Source organism: Ursus maritimus, unplaced genomic scaffold, assembly GCF_017311325.1.
Source record: "Ursus maritimus isolate PB19 unplaced genomic scaffold, ASM1731132v1 scaffold_3, whole genome shotgun sequence".
NCBI classification, from domain to species: domain Eukaryota; kingdom Metazoa; phylum Chordata; class Mammalia; order Carnivora; family Ursidae; genus Ursus; species Ursus maritimus.
Genome location: NW_024425563.1, coordinates 36342074 through 36365732, shown reverse-complemented (window position 1 = coordinate 36365732; position 23659 = coordinate 36342074). Strand labels below are relative to the sequence as shown.

General features: G+C 40.5%; 2 protein-coding genes across 2 annotated transcripts in view; one reads left to right on the top strand and one right to left on the bottom strand.

Annotated features, from left to right (window-relative positions):
* Positions 1-6927, bottom strand: part of DOCK4 (dedicator of cytokinesis 4) — a 409266-nt gene extending 402339 nt beyond the window's left edge. Inside the window, exon 1 of the mRNA XM_040644086.1 lies at positions 6444-6927. Within this exon, the coding sequence (XP_040500020.1) occupies positions 6444-6480 (37 nt within the window). The 5' untranslated portion in view covers positions 6481-6927. The remainder of the gene's footprint in view (positions 1-6443) is intronic.
* Positions 6928-7025: 98 nt separating this feature from the next.
* The window catches only part of ZNF277 (zinc finger protein 277), a 105377-nt gene continuing 88743 nt past the window's right edge, over positions 7026-23659 (top strand). The window contains exon 1 of the mRNA XM_008686514.2: positions 7026-7161. Within this exon, the coding sequence (XP_008684736.1) occupies positions 7071-7161 (91 nt within the window). The 5' untranslated portion in view covers positions 7026-7070. The remainder of the gene's footprint in view (positions 7162-23659) is intronic.

Here is a 23659-nt window from a genome sequence, read left to right as displayed (position 1 = left end):
ACAGGTATGGCAAACTCTAGGTGGCCAAAGGAAACTCAATCTTACACCATAAACCTGCCCCGCCTACAAAAATGTCTCATACGTTTACCCATTGTTGCAGCCAGAAACCAGGGAGACACCCTAAATTTCTTCCTTTCCCTAACTCCTCACATCCAATTGCCAAACCCTGTTGCTTCCCATCTTCTCACCATCTCAGATCCATCCAGATTATACCATGCAAGGATTGCCAAAATGGTTCCAGTACTCTCTCAAGTCATCTGCAATGATCTCTCTTTTCTCATTTTTAAGCCACCCCCCACCACAAGCAACAATATGTGTGCTTTAAAGTTTCATACTGCTCATATTTCCAACAAAGGGAGTTTTTTAAAAAAAAGAATTTGCTGGGGCGCCTGGGTGGCACAGCGGTTAAGCATCTGCCTTCGGCTCAGGGCGTGATCCCGGCGTTATGGGATCGAGCCCCACATCAGGCTCCTCTGCTGTGAGCCTGCTTCTTCTTCTCCCACTCCCCCTGCTTGTGTTCCCTCTCTCGCTGGCTGTCTCTCTCTCTGTCAAATAAATAAATAAAATCTTTAGAAAAAAAAAAAAAGAATTTGCTGATAATCTCCATGTTGTAACAAAAGAATTATTCTCATCTGTGTATTAACTGCATCTTCTCTATAGGCTGCATCTTCTACAGTTTCAATCATAGTCAAGGGGCGCCTGTGTGGCTCGGGTGGTTAAGAGGCCGACTCTTGATTTCAGCTCAGGTCATGATCTCAGGATTGTAGGATCCAGCCCCGTGTGGCTCTGTGCTGGGCATGGAACCTGCTTAAGATTCTCTCTCTCTTCCTCTACTTCTACACTCCACCCCATGCGCAGGTGCTCTCTCTCTCCCTCTTAAAAAAAAAAAAAAAAGACAAATTAAGGCATCAAGTGCCTTAAAAAAACAAAAACAAATTATACAACCTGCCTTGTTTCTTCTAATAATAATCAGCAAGAAACATGAGAAAAGGCAGAAAACAATGATGGGTGGTATTCCTACAACTGACAATACAGCTCAGTAGATTTACTTTATTTATTCTTGTTACAGGGGCCAGAGATCATTCTCAAATGAAATTATGTAGAAAACATCCAAAATTGGTCACTAAGTAGTACATACGGGTCCTTGTCAAAAAGATCCTAGTTGGAAGTTGCACGTGAACTTGAAAAGACAACTTATACAATGTATATGATGGCTCTGGATATCTGTTTTATCTTTAACAAGAAATAGTACAGAAAAAGGCAGATTTTGGGGCGCCTGGGTGGCGCAGTCGTTAAGCATCTGCCTTCGGCTCAGGGCGCGATCCTGGCATTCCGGGATCGAGCCCCACATCAGGCTCCTCCACTAGGAGCCTGCTTCTTCCTCTCCCACTCCCCCTGCTTGTGTTCCCTCTCTCACTGGCTGTCTCTAATAAATAAATAAATCTTAAAAAAAAAAAAAAAAAAAGAAAAGAAAAAGGCAGATTTTGACAACACTGAAGGAAAAAAGTATGGTTACTAAATTCTAAGTCAAAATAAACACAAACAACTGACAATTAAAAACAAAAACAAAAAACCGATGTCATGAATGAACTTGACTAGAAACCCAACAAGGTCTGAGTTCCAGTTCCTTCCTGTATTACATATGTAATATCTAGAGAAGTGCTTTTCACACTGTGGGTCAGGATGCATTGAGAAGTTATTAAGTCAAGTTAGTGATGAGCTTTTTTTTTTTTTTTAAATAATAAGGAATATAACATCACACAGAATATGAGCACATACTGCTGTATTCTGGGTGTGGGGGCTGGTGCTGATGGTATTTGTGTATATACATCAAATGAGGAAAGTAAATGTATTTCCTATTTGGAATGATATTATAGATTAATAGGATAAATTTATTTCCTATTCAATGTATTTCCTAAACAAGATTCAAAGTCACTGACATAGAGTAAGTCACTTAATCTCCATGAAGATGCTTCCTCATCCCTTAAACGGAAGTTACCATCCTAGTTCAGAGAGTATACCCAAATAAAATAACTTCACAATATTTTTTCAACTATAAAACATTGTATTAATAATGTTATGGTTACAGCATTTTGGTAGGTTTCCTTAGAGTGTAATGCTTCCATGCCATATATGCTTACAGCATAAAGTCACAATGCTAGAAATCTGGACATTCTGAACCAAAGATAATTGTGAAAATGTAGTCTCCTAAAGAGTAAAGCTGGAAACAGGAAAGCCTAAAGTTTCTCAAATTTGTATAATCTCCTTCACATTACCTACCACACTGCCTCTAGGAAAAAGCGAAAAAACAAAACAAAAAAACAAGACTAAAGAGGAAAGGCAGCATCTCTGTGTTTCTAGGGCCTCGTGAAGAATCCTCGCTTAGTAGAATGGCCAAAAGAGGGAAACGTGTGTACGCTCTCCCCACAGGAGACCAGCTCCAGAACATCAGCTGCCATCCTGCGGTCTGCACAGCCCTTCGACGGTACTTTACCTGGAGATATAAATCACTCCTCCTTGCTTCCCGTTTAAAGTGTAGAATCCCGTGCCGGGCTCTAAATGCCACAAATAATTTCAGGCAGCACATCATTATTTAGCTATAAATGTTATCTGGACACATCATGGTACCACAAATAGGAAACATTTTAAGACACTAATAGCTAAGAAACTGAAAATAGCTAAGAGGACAGGTACACTCACTCATAACTATCCCACACAAGCTACCATTAAAGCACCCTTTTTCAAGGAAAAGATATCCTAAAGATCCTGTATAATAAGAGAAGGTACCTCTTCCCCTAAAATAGAGGGAGCTTTAAAAAGGAATGGGATTCCTACTTGAATGAGTTCAGAGCACTTTAAGAGAAATGGAGGACAGGAATACTTTTGAGGACTCAGTAATGTAAGTACTAAATACTTCATTTTTTAAATGACACTGGTAACCTTCCGATCAGCTTGTTCTGAGTTTTGTTTCTTGTCAGGCTCATGAATTTTTTGCACTGATCAACCCAGCACATAATCTCCCTCTAAGCTTAACCAGGCTCACACATGTTAAACATCTGGCTGGAGTTAAGAGGTGCGGTTTGCAGCTCAGTAAGACAGGCTGGCTCACCTGGGAAACCTGTGAATAAATGGATACTGAACAAATGAATACAGAAATGTATCTGCAATTGTCATAACGTAACTTTCTCTATGACTAATTCCCATCCCTTTAAGGGAGGGAGGGGAGGTATGACTGATGAAGGCATGCAGGAAGCAGATAGTGATCATAAGGAAATTTGTGAGGGGGCTATCAAGAATGCTTTTGTCACTGCCCATGAAGCTCCTACTGGAGAGAGAGAGAATCAAACAGATTGAAAAATGAACAACTATCACCTGGGTTCTGGCAGCCTCCCAGGCAGCTTTTGCTTACCTTTGATCTTAGTTAAAAAACCATGTGGGATGTGTCACAATAAAAGCGTCCTTCTTATAACAATGGAGGTATTTTTCTAACCAGAGGACACATTTGTTTGGAAGAGCTCTCAAGAATTAATACTGGGGAGGACCTTGGATATCATTTGCCGAAAGGCTGGCACTCAGGTTAAACGACTTACCTAAGGTCACACAGCTGGCAGCAGTGTCTAGCCTAGGACTAAGAGCTAATCAGAAATTCCCAAGATAAAATATGTCTATCATTGTGCCTCCTAATATAGTTTTAAAGAGACAAGGTCCCCTATCCCTCAGGACTATAGAAGGTATAGACCTTCTAATTCCCTAGAATCAGAACACTTAGGTATATAAGCATACACTGTTTTAAGACCACCCATCAATTGGATGGAGAAGAGTGCCCACATGTCAGGTTTGAAAAGGAATTTCTATGTCTGATACATCTTACTACAGATATGAAATTTAAGTAAGTGTATCCATATTAACAATACGCTTGAGATGGAAACAAACATATAAAGACACATACTTATCTCATATAATTGATGATGGCTAAGAAGTATCATTGGAAAAATATACAATTTGCTCTGAAACTTCAGTTTTTCCAAGTTATGAAGGCTAATTTATTTCAAAGAATGAGGAATTGAATTACTACTATACCTGATAACAACCATTTTTGCCCATAAAGTATCTTTTCTTTAGTATTTATAAGATCTGCATGAGAAAAGCACATGTACTAAGGTTAAAAAAAAAAAAACTTGCAGCATAGATAGCTACAAATAGTGCTCTCCATGGTGAGAAATAAAGTCCACACTTAAGTATCCTAGCAAAATTTTCACCCCACAGACATACACACACACAAATGCACAAGCCTAACAGATGGATTCTAAAAATCAGCTAAGCATTCCATAAGCCAAATGTTCAAAAATTAATAATAAAAGATGATTAACATTCCTGTATGTGTGATATTGTATAAATGAGCAGACCCCTCTCTGTCCTCACTTCTCATCTGAACCTCCTTTTCCCAACGCTGTGCTCACCCTTCCACCTCCCCCTACTCTGCAACCAAATCACAACCACCCAAAAGCAAGGTGTCTGCTGCAGCCCAAAACACTTGACCGATAATATCCGGTTTGCCATTCCAGGAAATCCCAGAGTGTGTTTTAAGCCTCTGCCCAAAGCTTATAAAGAAAGGCGAGAGAAAAACTAATCAATATCAGCACCCAGCTGTGACCTGGCATGTAAAGAAATCAAGAAAATAAATCCCATCCATAATCTGTATAATTTAACACTTGGAAGAAAGCAACATCTGGGATCGACTCCAAGCGGGATAGTGTTGCTGGATGGATCTTTGCTTCTTGTACTGAGTGTTAAACCCAGTGAGCGACAAGGGGTAAGCTCCAGTTCCTCACCGTTTCAGCAAAGGCAATATCTTTTCCCAGCAAGGGTTAATCCACCCAAAAAGGGGCGGGAGGAGGGGGTCAGAAGGAAAATAATAACCACTGACATCTACTCTTTGCCAGTACAGTGCCTGGCAAAGGTTCCCCCTACACTTTGAAGAGAGGCAAAGCTGGAACCCCTTCCCAAAGGTGGGACTAGGACAAACTATTGTCTTGCTCAACAGTCACAATCAGCATGAAAGCTAATAAAAACATAGGAATGACTTTGTTTAATCATACGGTCCTTTCAGTGGACTCCAAAGTCCTATTCCCATGGGAAGTTAAAAAAAAAAAAATCCCCTATGCCTATGATTCCTGGAAAGGCTTTCCAAATTTTTTTAATTACAGGAAAATTAATTTAGAACATAAGCAGATACCTACATATTGTCTAAATCACTAGCTCTGTACCCAATTAAAAAAAAAAGTACACCAATCAGCAGGACGCGGCATTATAGGAAATAAAGATTGTTAGTAAAATCCAAAATGCTTTCACCCTGTTAAACCTTCTGAGAGGTTATAATTGCATTTGGCCGCTGCAGGCTTGTCAGAGAGCCTGGCTTCTTAATAGCCACAACCCTAAAAGGAGTAACTGTCAAAGGGGAGACCCAGCTGAAATCAAACAACAAAAACGGGAACTGTAATCAGCCTGAAGTGGGAGGAGGGAAAGGAAGGGAGACTCCTGTATTCATCAGTCAACATTAATGTCCTTTGTTGTTCACCTTTGCACAGAACAGCGAGCGCTACCCTGTTCCTTTTCCTTCGAACGCCAGTGTCAGAGTAGTCCTTTCCTAAAAGCTGTCTCCTCGCCTCGAAGACCCAGGCTTTCCGATTTCCCCCTCCCCATTACCACTCCACAGCTGTCCTCCATCAACCCCCAACGCGCTTACCCCGGGCCGCGGGGGTGGCCAAAAGTAAAAACATTGCTAAAATACCCGTTCCCCTCCAAAGACCAAAGAGGCGCAGATGTTGAAATTTACCAATCCCCTAGCCCCTCAACACTCACACCCCAGGAACCCGGGATAGGAGGGAGGAAGGAACTGGGGTCGGGCTCGGTCTGTCAGAACGGCTCTTTTGAGGACGGTGCCACATTCCGCACTCCGGGAATGTCGAAGGGAGCCGGAGAAAAGGTTTTGCGCCTCCCTTCTGTTTTGGGGGTGTTCTCTCTGCGCAGTTGTCTCACTCTCCACCCCGGGGAATCGTTGCAGCCCACTGCCCTCTTTGGGGAAGGAGAAGGAGGGAGAGGAACGCCGTTCGCCCTCCTCTTCCAACTTGACTCACACACGCCCCGTCGCCACTCCAAACTCCGCAGGCAGAGCCCGCAGCGGGAGGGCTGGCCGCGCGCTCCCCCAGCCGTCCCGGCGCTCCGGGAGCCGGTGCGGGAAGCGTCGATGGGGCGGTGAGGGGCGAGACCCCGGCGCACACCCCTCTGCCCGGAGCTGGCTCCGCAAAGCCCCAAACCCGCAGCGCGATGCCAGGATTAGGCATTTCCAGCCCGGCGGAGCGAGAGGGGCGCAGGGGCAAGAACGCGAAATGCGCACCCGCTCGGGCCAGAGAGGAATAAAAGTTCGCCCCGCGGAGACTCACCCACGCCGTATTTCTCGTGCTCCGTAGGTATCCACATGGCTAAAGGGGGGTCCGGGGTCTTCAGGCTTTGTAATCCTCGCGCCTTCTCCTGCTCACAACAATGCACAGCTCCCGAGTAGCGGCTGCAACGCTGGAGCGCGGCGGCTCCGCGCGAGCTGTGGGCGCTGGGCAAGGTCTGCGCTGGAAGCTCCCGAAACCGGCGTTGACACCGCGCGGCTGAGGCTGCGCCGCCCGCCGCTCTCCCGGCGGCGGCTGCTCACAGTCCTCCGACGCGCTCCCGGGGACCCGGCGGCGCAGTCATTGTTCTGATTCACTGAACTAAGCTACACGCCAGAATACTCTCCGGCGCGCCCCCGCCCGCCAGCGCCTCTTCCAGCCCTCCCTGTCCGGGTGTCCCTGCAGCAAGCTGGGAATTGTAGTTCTAGGCCTCGCCATCCCGGAAGGGGGCGTGGCAGTAGCAGCTGGGGGCGGGATTAGGCTTCGCTCTCCACTTCCTATTGGCCCAGAACGTGATGGCGAGGCGTGGACGTGGAGGAAGCCCCACGTTGATGGGGAGTTCGCCTCCAGTCGCGTTTCTATTGGTTCCGGACCCGTCCGCTTGCCCTCCCTTTTCTCCGCCGCCGCGTAATGGCTGCTCCCGAGACCCAGGGGGCTGCTGCCGGAGGGGAGGAGGACTGTGAGGGCAACCATAGCGAAGCCTGGGGTGTCAGTTATGAGGGTGAGTACGGTGCCACTGAAGTGTAAATGGTTTGTCTCCCTTTCTCTCCGACCAGGGGTGCAGCTGACCGCCAGGCAAGCCCCGGGAGCCTGCCAGCCCTAAGCCACCTGGGCGCGAGGCGGGGCCCAGCCTGGCGGGGTGGGGTCGGAGGCGGCTACTTGGTAGGGGATCTCTGGGGGGAAAAGAGAAAATGGGATGGAATGGCCTTCCCCGCAGCCAGGGAAGCTCCCTGAGCGTTTGTCTTCCGTTTGGAGCTCCCAGCTTTGCGCTCGCTGCCGGGTGGGTGTGTGTCAAGTCATGTTCGCGCATGTGTGATTGTAACTCCGGGATTAGCAGCTCTCTCCTCTCCGGTACCCTGCCTCCGCCTAGGTTGGCCTCGGGAGATACGTTTTGTGTTTGGGAGGATTTCCAGTTGCAGACTGGCCACTTCTCTCCACTCTACGGATTTGCTCAATTGCTGGCTGGAGCGGCTTCTGAAGGGAAAGTGTGCCTTTCACAGCCTCTCTGATATCCCCGGGCGATCTCCAGGATTGCCTGTGGACCCTAGCTGAGTCCTTAGAGAAAGAAGAAAGGAAGTATTTTGCACTCATGGCTTCGGAGAAATTTTGAATAGGTTATGAAAATCGCTGCTCGTCTTTTAAGCTGCCCTCTGATCCGATGTAGAGATCAAAAAACAAACTATGGAGGCTGCCAGGGGATTGTCTCGAGGATTCCTAGCCCTATTCTTTTACCTTTAGTACATCTGTCCCCGCCCACCTTCCTTTTTTTTTTTTTTTTTTTTTTTTTTTTGTCTTGAAGTGTAATTTAGCACAACTAGTTGTCTTTCTATTGGACATGGTTTGGGGCTTAAAGGTTCTCTGTCCTTGTTTGATATTTTTTGGGTTACTTTGTTTTTGTTTTCACGATTAAGTTGACATTTAGTCTTGAGTTTTTATTCAGCACAGAGATAAAGTGCCATTTTTTCCCACCGACCATCAGTGGAACTACTTGCTCTGAAATTATTTTAATACTTCTACCAAAGAGATCTTTGATAGGCTCCCCACGTTAAATAGTAATACCCACACTCTAAGCAGTTCATTTGGGGACTCTTACCTGATGGTAAGGTACTAGTAAGGTTTTCCAGATTCTCAAATTTCCAGAGGGCTGGCTACCTGCTTAACATTTAAAGATAAAATCTTTGATGAATTTATCTCACAGATTAATTCGTAAAAAAGAAAACTGGGAATTCCTTTCAAAAACATGGTAAATCTTTTAAATATCTTTAGTTATTGTAAAAACTTTCATAATAAATATTTGAAGCCAGTGTATTTAAGTTAAATGAAAGTTCCTCCACCACACAGTTCATTCCCAAAATAACAACTTTTAAAAGTTTGTTGTGTTTTCTTTCTTACATATTCCTACATGACACACATCTGTATTGTTTTGATTCTGAAAAATAAAAAGGGATCATTCTATGTAAGCTCAAAGATCTGCAACCTCCTTTATCCCAATGATCTATTATAGACACTCTTCCACATCAGTATATTTGTTGCTTCATTCTTTTCAAGGACTGTGCCAATTGTAGTCTATACTATGAATGTGCCATACTTTAACCATTCCTCTGTTAACATGTAGTGGGCTTATATACATGTCCTTTATATAACTTTATATACATGTCCTTCCCCCTCTTGGTTTATTTCTTGAGAAATTGCTGAGTCAGAGGTAAGACAGTTTTAAAATTTCGATAGAGGGGCGCCTGGGTGGCACAGCAGTTAAGCGTCTGCCTTCGGCTCAGGGCGTGATCCCGGCGTTATGGGATCAAGACCAACATCAGGCTCCTCTGCTAGGAGCCTGCTTCTTCCTCTCCCACTCCCCCTGCTTGTGTTCCCTCTCTCGCTGGCTGTCTCTATCTCTGTCAAATAAATAAAAATAAAATCTTTAAAAAGATAAAATAAAATTTCGATAGATATCAGATTTTCCCTTTGAAAGGTGTCAGCATCCACGCCTACATGAGTGTTCTTTTTCCATGTACTTACCTATGTGAGGAAATCATTAATCTAGGACCAGTGTTTAAATAACTATTGGATTGAATTGAGTAAGTGCTATAAAGAATAATTTTATGTTCCAATTTGTTTTCAACAAAAGTATTGAGCAGCAGTGATTTGAAGCATCTGTAACAAAAAAATTCCTCACCTTGGCTCATAGCTGACAAATACTCGTACTAATTTGTAGCAGTCAGTGGGAAAACTACTGGTTGATTTTTATATCATTCTTATAAGGTAAGGTTGTCTATAAAAATCCCCTTAATAATTTACATATCATTCTGTAACTTTATCCAAATTCTTTTCAAAGCCTGCAAAGTGTGATAGAAATTTTGGGTGGAAATAATGCTACTAAAAGTATATTTGTATTTTTTTGTTAAGCAGTTACTTAGATTCTCAAGAATGCCTTTCCCTGTAAAATCATTAATTTCTTGAAAACTGTCTTTCTTAAGAGGTTTTACTCTAGATCTAATTAAAATATCAATCTGTGTGCTTAATACCTTGGGACTGAAAGTTTCTACTCCAATGTGTATGCAGGCAGGTACCACACCTTACCTGAGATCTGTAAGGTCAGACTTCCTGAGGTTCCATCCCTCTCCAGAAAAGTCCCTGATCTTGCACAACAGTGCTTTGCATACATTTGAACTGTAACTGGGATTTCATATTACCCTCTAAAATTAAGAACAGTTAGTAAATACAAGATAGTATATTAACTAACAGATAATAAGTTAAGAACAGATAGTAAATCACACTTGGGGATGTATTATTGGTATTTTTTCATTTGCTGTTTTTAGTTAGAGGCAGTAAGATAACACACATAGTTTATTAACTGACAGTACCTACAGGAAATTTTTGTGATGGAGGTGATTTTTTTCTGACAGTATTAACCCGTGTATCCATATTGTGATATTCTGACAGAATTAACTTTTTTCTCTGCAAATGCATGCTCAGAAGATGATAATCATGGGAATGCTACTTTGGATTTATAATGTACTTCCTCTGGAGACCTTATTAACTAATTTGTGATGTCTCTAGAAGGATTGGGGTAGCAGGTGGCCTCAACTCCTCATTCTTATATTTCAATAAATAGCATCAAGCCTTAGCTAGAAACCTAGGAAGTATCCTTGATTCCTATCTTGCCCTCACGTTCTGAATCTGATGAGTTACTAATGTCTTATTTTTCTGTGCCTAAAATCATCTTTGAATTTGTTCTTCATCTCTTTAGGCTCTATTCTTTTTCTAACCCTCGCCATTGCTGCTGAATTACCTGTGTCCCCCATCCTCCAACCTGTGTTCTTGGGGACCAAAACTTCGACATGTTTGGTTTTGTCTGCCTGACCCTGTCTTGGCACCTTGCCAGTATTTAATCATTGTTTAACCAGAAATGAATTCCAGCCTGGATGATTGCAAAATCTTCCTAGTGATCTCACTGACTCTTGATTTTTCCCTCCTTTAGTCCACATTCCAAAACACAAATGTGTTCGTTTGTCCTCTTCCAAATCTTCAGTGTGACTCTAATGCTTGTATAATGAGGTCCAAATTCTCCATGTGGGATTTAAGATTCAAATCTACTTTTCCAGCTTCATCTTCAGTCATTCTGCTTTCCTCCCACATCTCCATTATCACCCTTACCATATCAAACTATAGTTATTTACTGGCAGCTTTGTCTACCCCAATAGACTATGAACTTCTTGAGGGCAAGAGTTGTCTTATTTTACTTTTATACATCCAGTGCTTATCCAAGCTGCATGAAGTAAACACTCTAACAATTTAGTGGTTAGAATCTGTTTGAAATTTATTCGAAGTACTTAGAATGGCTGCTGTTTTGCATAGAGGAATTGAAATCAAATGAAAAACTGAGTATATGTTTTATGCTTGTGGAAGTTATGCACACCAACTAGGAAATGCAGAATATATCATCATGAAGATGATAATCATCTTCAGGTAATCATAGTTGACATTTTCACATAGTTTTTAGTCTTTTTTTTTTAAGTGAAGTGTTAGCATTGTATAGTGATTAAAGTTTTTAAAAAAATACTTCACACCTGTTCCTTACAACTTTGAACCCGTAACTGAATGAGCTGCTGCATAGAAATTGAAGTCAGTGTTCCATCATTGTCTGGCAGTTATCTGGTTTTCCACGGGTTGTCATCTTATTTCCAGAATTAATGCTTAAGTCCAGTCTCATACATTTGACGTGACAGTGGAAAGAGAGCTAGACCCTATCTTGGAAAAACCGTGTTTGAATTTCAGTTCTGACGTTTAGTAGTTGTGTATAGCTTTATTGCATATGCTGCTGCATTTATGAAAATATGTATATAATACCTACTTTGCAGAGTTGTGATTACTTCATTCAATTATATATCTATGACACCTGCCATTATTTCCTTTTATCATCTTGGAATTCAGTAAATATTAGTTGTTTTCAGTGTAAAGGTATGCCTAAATGAACTATAAAACTGCCTACCCTCCGATTCTGTATTTACTTAGGAAGCAATCTACGTTGTGTTATAACCAAGGAGGAGCTTAGGAATGTGTCGGTGATACTGCTTGGCTGCCCTTGCATTCCTGGGGGTCGGCAGAGTGTCTGTCAGTGCTCTGTACTAGTATTGCAACTATGTCCTCTGAAAGCGTTTTATATTCTCTTCATACCCTTTCTCACCCCTACCCAGTGCTGCCCTCTCATCTCCAGCTCCCCACACACATACCCACATTCAGAGTCATCAAGAAGTTGAGATAATCTTGCATACTGGGATGGCTTTGCAGGGTACAGGCTAGAGGATGTCATGGAAGAAAAAGAATTATAGAAACCTCAACTTGTGGATTTGGTGTAAGATTCTGAAGAGGCCTCCTTCAGAACATCCTTTATTTTTCCTATAAAAAATGTGGAAACTACCTTGTTGGATATTAAGAGGAAATTTATAAAAGAGAATATTATAATAATGGTGGTGCTGATTCAGATAGCTAACATTTGTTGAGCAGTAACTGTGCCAAGTGCTGTTTCAGATGCTGTCATAGGTGTTACGTCATTTCATCCTCACAACATCCCTGAAGTAGATACTCATATTATCCCCTTCTCATTTATAAGTGGGAAACTGGTGCAAGAGTGGCTTGCACAGGGTCACACAGTGACCAAAACAGACCTTTTATCCTATTTACTATTATAATGATGTCTCATAGAAACTAAATTTCATTGGATAAGGTCTAAAACAGAGTTTCCTTGAACATAAATATGTTCCAAAGCTAATGTTACTATAGAAAGGCAGTGTGGTGTAGGAAAAAGAGTATGTGTGTACATTTTGAGGTCAGGCCAATGTAAGATCAAATCCTGGTCACTTACCACCCATAAGCAAGCTAATCAACTTCTGAACCTCAGTTTCTCATCTGTAAAATAATCAAATCTGTCTTGCTGGAATGTTGAAATGATGACCAAGATGAGAGATTAGTAGCCTGGTCTTCAATAAATGGTGACTTATTTCAGACACAGGTATGGGCTCATCTTTAGCATGTGTGCCAGAGGTGATACAGGTAATGATTTTGAGTACTACAGCCTTAATGTGTCTTTCCATTTCATGACGAGGCTTCTGTTGAGGGATTATTTGAAGTATCAGACACAGAATTTACATACACTTCTCATTGTGTTGACAAAGACCTTCCGTTCATACAAAAGAATAGTGCCATCCTCCACAACACATACTCGTACACTTCCCATCTTGAAAAATTGAAGATAATGTTGACCAGATTCATACAATAAAAATTATACTTTCTTCTCAACATAAATGAATGCATACATAGAAACAAAGTGGTATGCTCCCATCTCCAGTGATTGAATCTTTAAATGTTCGCTGTTCTTGGAGAACTTTGCCGGAATTAGGGTTCAGTTTTGCTACCATTTATTTAATAAACTCATCAGACTCTGAATGGATTGGCCTTTCACTGACAGCATCTTAAAGAGTTGCCATCTCTTGCTGAAACAAGTGTGTTCTAACTGACTTCATTGACCCAAACATGCGCAGAGTAGGTTTTTCCAAAAGTGGTGATGGATTTGACTGATTGGTCTTCTGCCTCTCTTTACATCTCAGCCAATACTCTTTGTGACCAGTGTCATTTATTTGTAAGACAGCCAGGGACCAAGTAGTTTGTAGAAATAAACAGGACTTAAACCTTTGCTTCATTTGGGGAGGGGGTGTCAACAATTGAGAAGTGGTAGAATATTTTAAGTGATATAAGTCAATGCGAGATACAGTGAGTAAAAATCTGTGTAAAGAAAAACCATATTCAAGGTCTGAAATACCGGACTCTGGTGGTGGATTTGCTACTTTGTAGCAGTGTGAACTTGGGAAAAATTATTTAACCTCTGAGTCTCCATTTCATTGTGAAAATGCTGCAATTAACTACATATCTTTTGGGGAGGTTGAGTGAAGCAGTGAATATAGAGATGAATGATGCTCCTGATGAAGGTCTATCACAAGAGGCTGTAATGGGTCTTCAGAATAGGAAAAAATGGATTCAAAAGTAAGTGTCAGTTACAACCTGTGTGACTTCAAGCAAGTCGTTTGACCTCGTTATTATTATGACTACTGCTACTAGAAAAGTCTGGATATGACTTAACTGATTGCAGACTAATCAGCATTAGAGTATGAGTCAAGACATACCCTTGATTTTATAATATGTAAACCCTTTAGGGGCAGAGACTGTCACATATACCTTGGGATCACTTCATCTTCTATAGTGCCATGCTGTGATGGTATTTGGTGTTGCTTGAGTGGTGACTGTGGATTGGCTCCATGCTGGGTCCTATATGAGGCACAAATGAAGAAGAACCCCTGGCTTTATCATTGGGAACATTTCAATGTGGTTGGCGGGGCTCTGCAATCATATTTTATCAGATCTAATCAGAGAGTCCTTTCTGTTTCCATATCACAGTGGTAAGAAGTGGATACATTTGAATCTGCAATTTGTATGCATTGACTAAGGAGCTGAAAGCTTTTAAATGTGTTTATTTTTCAAAGAAAAGAAATGCATGGTCCGCTCCTGGTTTCTCTAACACTGTCCTCATTTTGTGCTTTTTCTTAACTGAGAGATGCATCCTTTCCCAAGTAATTACAGAGGTCCTGCCTTATAAGAAAAGAAAAATTAGTGTTTTTATCCAAAAACTTACAGAGATTTGTTTTTTAAGAGAAGGACCTCAGAATTGTAATTGTGGTTATTTAACACAATTTTCTGTTATGTAACAAGCTGCTATTCACCAGTAATAGCCAATTAGAAAAGAAAATATCTTGTACTACTAATTGTAATTATCATTATAAAACAATTAATAGCAGGAACTATTGTTGAACAGTAACATAATAGCAGTCAAGCTATCTTGGTTAAAGCACCGTACACCTAATTTCCACAACTGAAGGAGGGGAAGGGTAGGAAAAGAAGGTGAAAAAGAGTCTGAAAGCTTATTGGAATTTTTTTTTTAAAGATTTTATTTATTTATTTGACAGAGAGAGACACAGCCAGTGAGGGAGGGAACACAAGCAGGGGGAGTGGAAGAGGAAGAAGCAGGCTCCCAGGGGAGCGAGGAGCCCCAATGTGGGGCTCGATTCAGGGCTTGATCCCAGGACCCTGGGATGACGCCCTGGTAACGACTGAGTCACCCAGGAGCCCCGAGCGTATTGGAATTTTTTACAAACCAGTTCATGAATGATATTTGAAAGCTTTATAAATATGCACCCACATGAAGAAAAGTAATGCTAATAACCTACTAGAACTTTGAGGGTTTTTTCTAGCAGCAATGATCATAGATAGTACTGTTTCATAGAAAGCTCGCTGGACAAGGAGCCAAGGACCTGAGTTGTTGTGTTTTTTTTAAAGATTTTATTTATTTATTCGACAGAGATAGAGACAGCCAGCGAGAGAGGGAACACAAGCAGGGGGAGTGGGAGAGGAAGAAGCAGGCTCATAGCGGAGGAGCCTGATGTGGGGCTCGATCCCATAAAGCCAGGATCATGCCCTGAGCCGAAGGCAGATGCCTAACCGCTGTGCCACCCAGGCGCCCCTAAAGACCTGAGTTTTAATCCTACTTCTGCTTCTAACTGACTCTGATTTTAGAGAAGTTATTTGCCCTTATGGTTAAGATTTCCTGGTTTGTAAATGAGATAATTCACTTATATTAGCATCCTTTCAACTGCATCTTTCAAATATCATTAAAATAAAGAAGGTAGGTTTACAGCTAGGGAGCCCAGTTATACATGTCCTAGAATCTTGTAGACAGAAAACAAGTATATCTTGGTATTCCCTTAAGAATTCGTTGCACGTGTGAGTGTATCAAGGTAGAAAAGTTGTGGAGAACCACTGCAATAGGTAACTTCTGGGGTCTCTTATTCCAAGAGAGTATGGCTGGATCAGTAGGACACATCCCACCTCATTGTGTCCCCTCTCCTTTCCATTTTTTAAATAAACCGTGTGAGTCTGAAAGAGTTATTAATAGAACTGAGACTTAGTTCTGAAATTTTTATTAAGTATTGCAATGTGCAAGCTTCTGCATTCTAAATGCTATAGAATACAAAGGTGAAAACAAGATAGGTCTTGCCATCAAGGATCTTACAGCCTGACAGGGAAGATACAAGTAGTATGTAAATAACTATATTACAAGGTAGAAAATGTTAAGGACTATCAGAGTGATCAAGATGGAGTTGAATAAGAGATTAAGACCAACAGGTTATATTTTGCCTTGAAGTTGAATAAGATTTGGACAGGCAGAAATAAGGAAAAGCATTTATTACATGCCTGGGCAAAGGGAAGGAACAATAGAAAAACTAAGGGCATATTCGGAAGATAACAAGTCAATTCATTTTGCCTGGAGAAAATAATAGGTAAATGGGAGCAGTGAAAAGAAGTTTGAAAAAGTAAGTTGAAACTAGATCATTTACTCTCAAATGTTAGACCCCAGCTCTGCAGACTTAAAGGAAGGGAATGACAAGATCATAGTTTAACCAAGTAACAGTGTTCTGAAGAGCAAAGAGTGAGTCAGGAAGCATGGGTATTTGCCAAAGCAGGAGATAATGAAGACCCAGCCCAGAATTTAATAGTATGCCTTTGTTAATGAAGTCAGGTGATTGATTGCTCAGTCCTGTAAAGAAATTCTGAGATTAGAAAAAATAATGCTGGGACACAGCAGGTGACATATGAAGATTCTCCCTTTGTTAGGTTGAGCGTCTGCTTGGGCCCTATCATGAGGAAGGCCCAGAGACAGCAGGCAGAAATGCCACAAAGATGATAAAACAGATGTCAATTAAGTATAAACAGGTCTGGAACTGTGCTCAAATCCAAATACAAGGAAAGATGGGAATTTTTAGCCAAAGAGCAGGTTGGGGGCGGGGATTGGGGGGGAGCAGGTAATTACTAAGAGGAAATCTGGCTAAACAGACTTGACAAGATTCTTGATAAAGGTAGACCAGGGTGAGATATCAGATAATAAGATACCACCTGGAGGACAGTAGAGGATGAGGAACCTCTTCAGATATGGAGGATGGGAGATTCTCTCTGAACTGACTTAGCAGGATTCTTGCAAAAACTGGGCTGGTGAGGCTTAATCAAGAAAAGGATTCAGAGGAGCCTTCGGGAAACCATAGTTTCCTAGAGAGAATCTTTGTCAGTAGCAGGAACACAATCACAAATAAACTGGACTTCAGGGACAGGTCTCAAGCCATTAAAAGACCTAAGAGAAACAAATTAAGAGGCACATGGATTCTGGGTGAGGCATCAAATCAGACAGCTTACAGAAGCAGGGCAACGGGTTGAGGACTCAGTTACTGGAAAGGTGTACAAGCTGAGACTTGGCTCCAAGCTGTTAGTCACATGCCCAATGACTAGCATCCTGGACCCAGATGGAGGTGAGGCCAAGACTGGGTTGATGTAGAGGCACTGGCTTGAGGTGGTCCCCTGCTGGAGCAGAGCCAAATTGCTGGTGGGTTTAGGGACCCCTACCATGCTGATTGGCAGTATTGGCAGAGGCCTAGCTCCAGGCAACTCATTACAGTTGCCCATATGGCCACTGAACTCTTAACCCTGAGCTCATTAATCCTGAATAATCAGCCAGTTGTAATACAATTCTCAAGTATAAAGTAATAACACCCTTTCTTTCTCCTGACCCTTAGACTACATGGAATTTGATGCCTCAGAGAAAGATTCCTGTTCTTGATCTTTTTCCTTATGAAACATCTTAGAGTTTATTGACAGAACAGATTATGATGTTAATAATTTCCCCCGTTAATGTGATATTTTTAGATATCAGTAGTTATAGTTGTTTCTATAAATAGAGCACAAGCCTGTTTTCCTTTTATTACATGAAACTCCAAGTACATCCAACCATATAAATTTACACATTCTTTTTTTTTTTTTTTTTTTGAGATTTTTATTTATTTATTTGACAGAGAGAGCGAGAAAGGGAACACAAGCAGGGGGAGTGGGAGAGGAAGAAGCAGGCTCCCAGTGGGGGAGCCTGATGCGGGCTCAATCCCAGAACACTGGGATCACGCCCTGAGCCGAAGGCAGAGGCTTAACGACTGAGCCACCCAGGCACCCCGTAAATTTACACATTCTTAGAGCCTAAATGAATTAAACTTTTAGGTAATGGACTGAAAAAAATTTATGTTTTGCTGTCATGCTTTTGAGAGATATTTATAGAAAATTGTGTTCTCATTGTTTTCATTCACCTGTGTGATCAAAGTAGGTAGGGCTAATGTAAATTTAGTATGCTGTTTATGTTTTTAGGGACAATATTTCAGGACTCCATAGAATCATAAGACAAAAGTATTATAATACCTTTTTACACAAAGAATTTCATGATCAGGTAAATTTGCAGTTACTAACTTAAACTTATAGCTTCCTTACTTCAGGAATTTAGTATGCTAATTTTTATGACCAGGAGATAAATGATATACTGCAGTTTCCCAAATATTTGACCACACTATCTTTTTCTCAGCTAGCACACATTAACATTTCATGGGATGCTAGTGTTCCATGGAATTTGATTTGTGAAACGCTAGTCAGGGTCATTTTCCTCTTAAGCAGATCATATTTATTAGGAGCTTAGACATCCCAAAGAGTTCATCTGTAAACATGTTCAAGATCATTCACCCTGTGTCTATAGTAATAACCATTGTCATTCATTTTTATGGCTTTCCTATTTTACTTCAAGTCCTTAGTGGGGGAAAAATAAGCATGGAGTAGTAGGTAAAGGGTAGAAACAAAAAGCATAAGTATTTGTTCTGCCTCAGGGAGATGTAATGTCCTCTGAGGAGCATTTCCCCCCATTATATCCAGAACACCAGAGTTCTTTAGAAAATGTCCATGGTAGTGATGAAATAAATAAATAAAACCCAGCCCTTGAGCACAATATGAGAACTCTTCAAATCAATGTCTTTTGTTTCTTTATTTTAGTATCCCTCTCTTAGAACATTTGAATTAAGATCTGAATATTGAACAATAAAAAAGGAAAGTGTTCCTAAGTAACCAATTTCTGACCTACTGTTCCAGGGCACTCAAGCCTGTGCTTCTTATTAAGTCCAGGTAACCATAGCTATTTAATGCATTATTTAAGGTTATAAAAGTTTAATTCACATTCCTCTATCAACTTTCATTGACTTGAGGAATGTAGGTTGGTTGCAATTTTTTTTTAATTGCCTGTGTGTGGCATCATTGTCAGAAATGTCAGTTTCTGAATTACTGTTTATTAATGAAGTGATGAATCCAGGCAGCTCTTTGATGTAAAATCCACAACTAGTGTGATGTAGAGGAATTTTTTAGTGAAAGGTTTTTTAAAACAGCTTAGAAATGATTCATTGGACCATTGTTATTCACTTCTAGTTCACAGTATTCAGAGCCAACTGGCAAATCTCCATTTCTTCAGGATTTTCACTTAAAATGTGATTTCAAAGTAAACCAATTTAGGCAAGCAGTGTATAAGTGAAAGAATTGGATTGTTCTCTTTATATTTCACCTTTTTCTAAAGTTTCATGTTTGTTGATATCCCTTGTGATAATATATTAATCAGATTCTGAATTCATCTTATATATGGATAGTTATCAAAAGTTATTATCATCTTATTAATATTAGCTGATCTTTGGACCCTGCTGTGAAAGTTACACGTACTTGTAGAAACTCAAACACATTTTCATACGCTTATGGGCAACATTTTTTTAAGTTATATCCTGCATAAGTTACACTTTATAAATATCATAACCCTCATTATAAATTAAACCTCCTCCCTTTCTCTTTCTGTCATACTCATATTTAAAATCTTAAATGTCACTTTTTACGTGAAGCCTTTCTTGAACCATAGATTGAATTAGCTATACACTTCTTTGTAGCCTTAATCATATAGTTATCTAGGAGAATCCCATTACCTGCTTGTAGAGATAGAAATTTTAATTCAAATAGTTCAACTGATATATACAATATGAGTTTCCAAAGGCCACCTATAACAAATTACCACAAACTGGTGGCTTAGAACAATAGAAATTTATTTTGTCACAGTTCTGAACGCCAGAAGGGTGAAATCAAGATGTCAGCAGGGCTACATTCCCTCTGAAGCCTCTAAAGAAGAATCTGGTAGCATCAGTCGTTCCTTGGCTTTTGGCAGCATAGCGCCAATTTCTTTCTTTTCTTTTTTTTTTTTTTTTTTTTTTTTTTTTTTTTTTTTTAGATTTTATTTATTTAACAGAAAGAGACAGCCAGCGAGAGAGGGAACACAAGCAGGGGGAGTGGGAAAGGAAGAAGCAGGCTCCTAGCAGAGAAGCCAGATGCAGGGCTCGATCCCAGAACGCCGGGATCACGCCCTGAGCCAAAGGCAGACGCTTAACATCTGTGCCACCCAGGCGCCCCACGCCAATTTCTGCTTCTGTCTTCATGTAGCCTTCTTTCCTATGTCTTTTGTCTTCTCCTTTTCTGTCTCTTGTAAAGACTTCAGTCATTGCATTTAGAGCTCACCCTAATCCAGGATGATCTCATCTCAAGATATTTACCCGAATTATATCTGCAGAGACCCTTATTCCATATAAGGACACATCTGAGGTTCCAGGTGAATATCTCTCTTGAGTCACCATTCAATCCACTATACATATTGAAGATACTACCTTTTTTCCAGATTACCTTCTTCCTGACCTAGCCAAGGAGTGTGTGCACAGGCGAGTGCTTGTTTTCATGTAAATTGGGGAGGGGAGGGGTCCTCTCTCTCTCTCTCTCTCTCTCTCCCTCTCCCCCTCTCTCTCCCTCTCTCTCATGCGCACACGCTTTTTAGAGCACTCTACAGCACATGGTACCTGCTGTTTGACTTTATGGACATTGGGACTTATACATTGACCTTATTCTTGTGAATACTAAACTCTTTATAGAAAGTCACCACCAAGGATTCGGATAGAGCTTATTAAAAATCTGTAGTCTTTTTATGCTGGGGCTTTTCAATCACTGTTATTTTTTATTTTCCTCATCTTTTATTGTTTTAGGTACTCAGATTGTACATAGTATCTGCTAAGTCGTTTTGCTTATTGACTGATAGCTATTGTCCATTGTACTTACAGCCCCTGAAATTTGGTCTCTTCCTGAGGTTGAGACCATAGTGTAGTGAAAAGAACACTAAACTTACAGACAGAATCCAGTTCATGTTTTAGTTGTGTGGCTTTAAATAAATTATACTCCCTGAACTTCTATTTTCTCATAATTATGATAGAAATAATAATCATTCTTATCTGGCAGTTTAATACCAAGGTGTTTAGGAGATGATTTTATAAAATGTAAAGGGTTATATAAATAAAGCAGAGGTATATGAATATCATGCTTGAAGTGACCATCTTTGGATTTACTGACTAGTGCCTTTCTACCCTGACCATCCTTTCTATCCTGAGTATAACTGGGCTCTTCCCCCTTTAAACTGTTAGTCACTTATCAGTTAATTCAAATATTTATGGAGTATTTGAGCTGGGAGTGACATTGGGATAAGTCACTTTGGAACATGCCAGTAACGAGGTTAAGCTCCCATCAGTGGATAGAGGAATGGATAGAGAAAAAATTTGCTTGAAAAGGATGATCATAGTTGGCTTCGTGGAAGAAGTAAGAGAGACCAGGGGACTAGAAAAGACTAGCAGACATGTAGATGGATAGAGTACCTGTGCCTCAGGAAGAAAAAAAAAAAAAAAAAAAGCCAGGTGTCATCCAGGGACATTTCAGAAACTGCTTAAAGCTTCAGAGTAAAGAAAGAGAGAAGTAATGGGAGAGCAAATGGAAGAAAAGACTACATCTGAGAACCATCTTAGAAGAACCAAGAAGCTCTCTAGTGCTCAGGCCCTTATTTATTATGATGCGGATATTTCACGATTTGGATCTTTGTTCTCCTTCAGGCCAAATGGTCAACAAAAGCAGTTAGTAGAATCTCCCTAATTAAAAACAACAGAGCACACGTACAATTTGCCTTACAGATCAAAAAGGACACTTCTGATTTTCTTAGGCTTTGAGTTTTATTGAACATTTATTGAGCACTAATTATGTGCTATGTCCTGCAGGCACAAAAAAAGAATAAGACAAAGTTCCTGCCCCAAAGGAGACACTTGTCTAGTAGAGGATAATAATGCAGAAGTTCAGTAAAAGAGCCACACTGAAGCAAAGTGATGACTGTCACATGTGCCTCTAACCTATCAGGGACGTTTGGGTAGGCTTCTCCAGGAGTGATACCTAGGCCAGGGTCTTTGCCAGGTGAGGTAGTCCTTTTTGGTAGAGGAAGCTGCATGCAGAAAGGCTTGGAGATGCCCTATGAGTATGTATTACCATAGCCTAAAATGTTGTGGTGGAGCCAAGGCTGAGATACAAGGCTGAAAAGGGGGCAAGGACTGTATTAAAAAGGAGTCTGTGGACCTAGCAAAAAAACTTGGATCATCTCCTACATGATGGGGAATGTTTTAGGTGAGTGAATAACATGAATCAGATCTGCTGACTAAGAATAACCTCGTGGCAGTCCTAATGTGTAGATGCCTGTACAGAGGCAGGACAGGTAGTTCAGAGGCTCTTGTTAATGGAGCGTGTTCCTTAAGCAGTTCAAACTGGATGTCAAGGTAAATAAGTCTTTCTAAAATGTGTAAACTGTCATGTCACCTTTCAGCTCAAAAGCCAACTATGATTTCTCCATGCCTATAGGAAAAAGCCCAAAATGAAAGTATATCCTCATTCAAGACTCCTCATTGCCTGTTACCACTAATTCAATCTGCTGCTTTACCACAGAGGTAGCTGAGGGTTTTCTTTTTCTCCCTGACAGGTAGCCGCTCCTCATTTGGAGAATAAGAGGCCAGATGGAGGAGTTAAGCCTATCCATTGAGTGCTCACTTGACTTTGTCATGTGGAAATTTGCACTGTCAAATTTTATTTTCTAGATGAAAGAAATTTTTTAAGTTATGTTTTTAATTATTTCTAAGAAATCTTTTTTTTTCCTAAGAAAAGTTGCTATCTTTTCCATAGTTAACAATGGCCATATACCCCTGCACTTCTATATTTTTGTGTTGATCCATGCAAGTTTTACCAGATACTCGTAATTAAGCTCCAGATTTTGTACAAATCTGATAAGAATTTTCAAACAAGACCACACAGCATTTGGGAAGGGTGATTGTGTATATTTAATATTTAAAATTGTGTGTGTATATGTATGTGCAATAAAAATTTTGATTTGTTGTGAACATTTTTAAATGTTGATGTGTTAATTGGAGTGAAGTTTGGCCTGATAACCAGAAAGGTAAAATGCTGGTTTGTTGCTGTATTTTTTTCTCCTAATGAAAACTTAGATATATATCTACTGCAGATCCTTCATTCTGGTCTAACACAACTGACATAAGTCCAAGGTCATCCTTATCCAGTATTCAGAGGTATTGAATTTTCCAGTAGGATACTTCTTTTTAATGATAAACTGCATTTTTTTGTGAATAGCTCAGTTACCTTTGAAGTCTCTTAATGAATGCCATCTGGTTCTAATGATGGATCTCAGTTTTTCAGATTGTTTTTGGCTCCTTTCATCTCCCCATTTTCATATTTTTTTCTATTTTAATAATTTGTTATTACAACATTACTTCCTTGCCTATGAATATTTTTATTGTTTTTTTCTTTAAATTTTCTTTTTTTTTTTTTTTAAGATTTTATTTATTTATCTGACAGAGAGATAGCCAGCGAGAGAGGGAACACAAGCAGGGGGAGTGGGAGAGCCCCGATGCAGGGATCCAGGGACCCTGGAATCATGACCTGAGCTGAAGCAGACGCTTAACGACTGAGCCACCCAGGCATCCCTCTTTAAATTTTCTTTAACATGAATGACATCTCAATTTATTTCTGAAGGTAAGCAAACATACCATCATGGCACTATTTTATATCATGTATTGGAATCAGGACAACCATAGAACTTTTCTCATTCAACGAATCTTTCATTTGATCAGTATACAGCTTATTTTATGTAT